General features: G+C 32.2%; 1 protein-coding gene across 1 annotated transcript; it reads left to right on the top strand.

Annotated features, from left to right (window-relative positions):
• Positions 1-282: 282 nt before the first annotated feature.
• Positions 283-1559, top strand: LOC108628449 (guanine nucleotide-binding protein subunit beta-like protein 1). The gene is made up of 4 exons (XM_018030367.2): positions 283-421; positions 526-701; positions 805-1123; positions 1203-1559. Exons 1-4 carry the CDS (start codon positions 284-286, stop codon positions 1500-1502), a joined length of 933 nt encoding a protein of 310 aa, XP_017885856.1. The 5' UTR covers position 283; the 3' UTR covers positions 1503-1559.
• The last annotated feature ends 83 nt before the right edge of the window (positions 1560-1642 follow it).

Genomic DNA, 1642 nt, shown 5'->3' with positions numbered 1-1642 from the left:
CGTCAGGCATTCACGATCAGCACGTACTGTGTATGTGTATTGTGTACCACTTGTATACACGACACGCAAAATACATAGGTAGTTATATATATGTATGTATTGATTTAGCGACTATAGCGACAAGAATGGCAAGCGCCAAATGTAATGTCTAATGTTGCTAACGTCTAACCGCTAACGGCTAAGTACCGGAATCACGAAATCCCGATATCGGTTGTGAGCACTCGTTGCCTCCAGTTTACCTCTCCGTTTATATATATAAAATTTAAATTCAATATAAATAAAAATGCTTTCTCCGGATCCGAAATATATTTTTCGCGGCAATATGAGTTGTGTTCACTGTGTTCTTTTTTCTATAAATCCTAATGCAGAACATCTTTATGCCGGCACCATCAAAGGCAACGTTCACATTTGGAATTTAAATGTAAATAAGATATTTTATTATTTTCTTGTGACGTCATAAATGTATTTGTTAGTGTACAATAAAATGTATTCGTGAATATAAATTGATTATTTTCTGCCTCGAAGACGAACAGGGAGTTATGCCAGATTCCATCAGGGAAAGAATCTTGTTTGAGTTTGCTATGTATGAATAATGACTTGTTTGTTCAACATAAATGTGGTTTAATAAAAGCATATAAGAACACAGGGTCTCAGTGGATTCTAAACAAATCCATTGATACAAATTTCTATCATTATTGCAGGTATATATGTGTATACAATGTATAAACTATATATATTCATACATTCAGTATGGAGAAAGTTTATTTTAAATTAATTTAATATAATTTACACTATTCATAACAGATTTCAGTCATTATCTGAACATGAAGTATTGGTTCCACTTGAGGAATCCACTGTTGGAATATTGTCCACGAATACTTTTAATATAGGATTGAAATTGAAGTGTTCAGGTAATGAAGATTTAGGAGAAGCAATGGTGATTAAACCATTGAGAAATGAAAGACTAGTTTTGGTGGGTTACGAACGAGGAACAGTAATTCTGTGGGATATTAGACAGAGCAGAGTTTTGAGTTCTCTCAAATTAGAGTCATGTCCGATGGCTTTAGATTTCGATAATAATGTAATGAAAGGAGTTATCGGTAGTCCTTCTGATAACATTCAGGTAAATATACAGAAATAGTCAAGAAATATGCAACACGAAGAGTATTTACTGATCGCTGAATTGAATTCTGCATTTGTAGACGTTTTCTTTATCAGACAATTCACTGTTTGTTAATAACAAGATACCTCTCACAAATCCTGGCATTTCTGTAATTACAATAAGGCCTGACGCTAAGATCATGGCAGCTGGAGGATGGGACAGCCGAGTTAGAATATTTTCTTGGAAGAACCTAAAACCATTAGCTGTTTTAGATCAACATAGAGAAACTGTACAAGATATTTGTTTTTCTTTAGCTAGAACAAGAACATATGATAATAAGTATTTAATGGCCACAGCTGCAAAAGATGGATATGTAGCATTATGGGATATTTATAATTAAATTAGACTGTAAGACTATCATTGTAATTTCTAAACGAATATTTTCTAATAATAAATCAAATTTTGCAATATGTTTATGAGATTATTTTATTAATTTTATAATAAAGTCATAATTGCAATTATCATAGTGTTTGTTTTGTA

This window comes from Ceratina calcarata, unplaced genomic scaffold, assembly GCF_001652005.2.
Source record: "Ceratina calcarata isolate Rehan_Ccalc_2016 unplaced genomic scaffold, ASM165200v1 scaffold525.2, whole genome shotgun sequence".
NCBI classification, from domain to species: domain Eukaryota; kingdom Metazoa; phylum Arthropoda; class Insecta; order Hymenoptera; family Apidae; genus Ceratina; species Ceratina calcarata.
This window is presented reverse-complemented; position numbering and strand designations above follow the sequence as displayed.

Bases quoted from the DNA above. Each gene is read 5' to 3' on its own strand.
- LOC108628449 (XM_018030367.2), top strand. From the start codon at position 284: ATGCTTTCTCCGGATCCGAAATATATTTTTCGCGGCAATATGAGTTGT. The intron at 422-525 runs GTAAATAAGATA...TCTGCCTCGAAG, and splicing joins TTCACATTTGGAATTTAAAT to ACGAACAGGGAGTTATGCCA. The intron at 1,124-1,202 runs GTAAATATACAG...CTGCATTTGTAG, and splicing joins GTCCTTCTGATAACATTCAG to ACGTTTTCTTTATCAGACAA.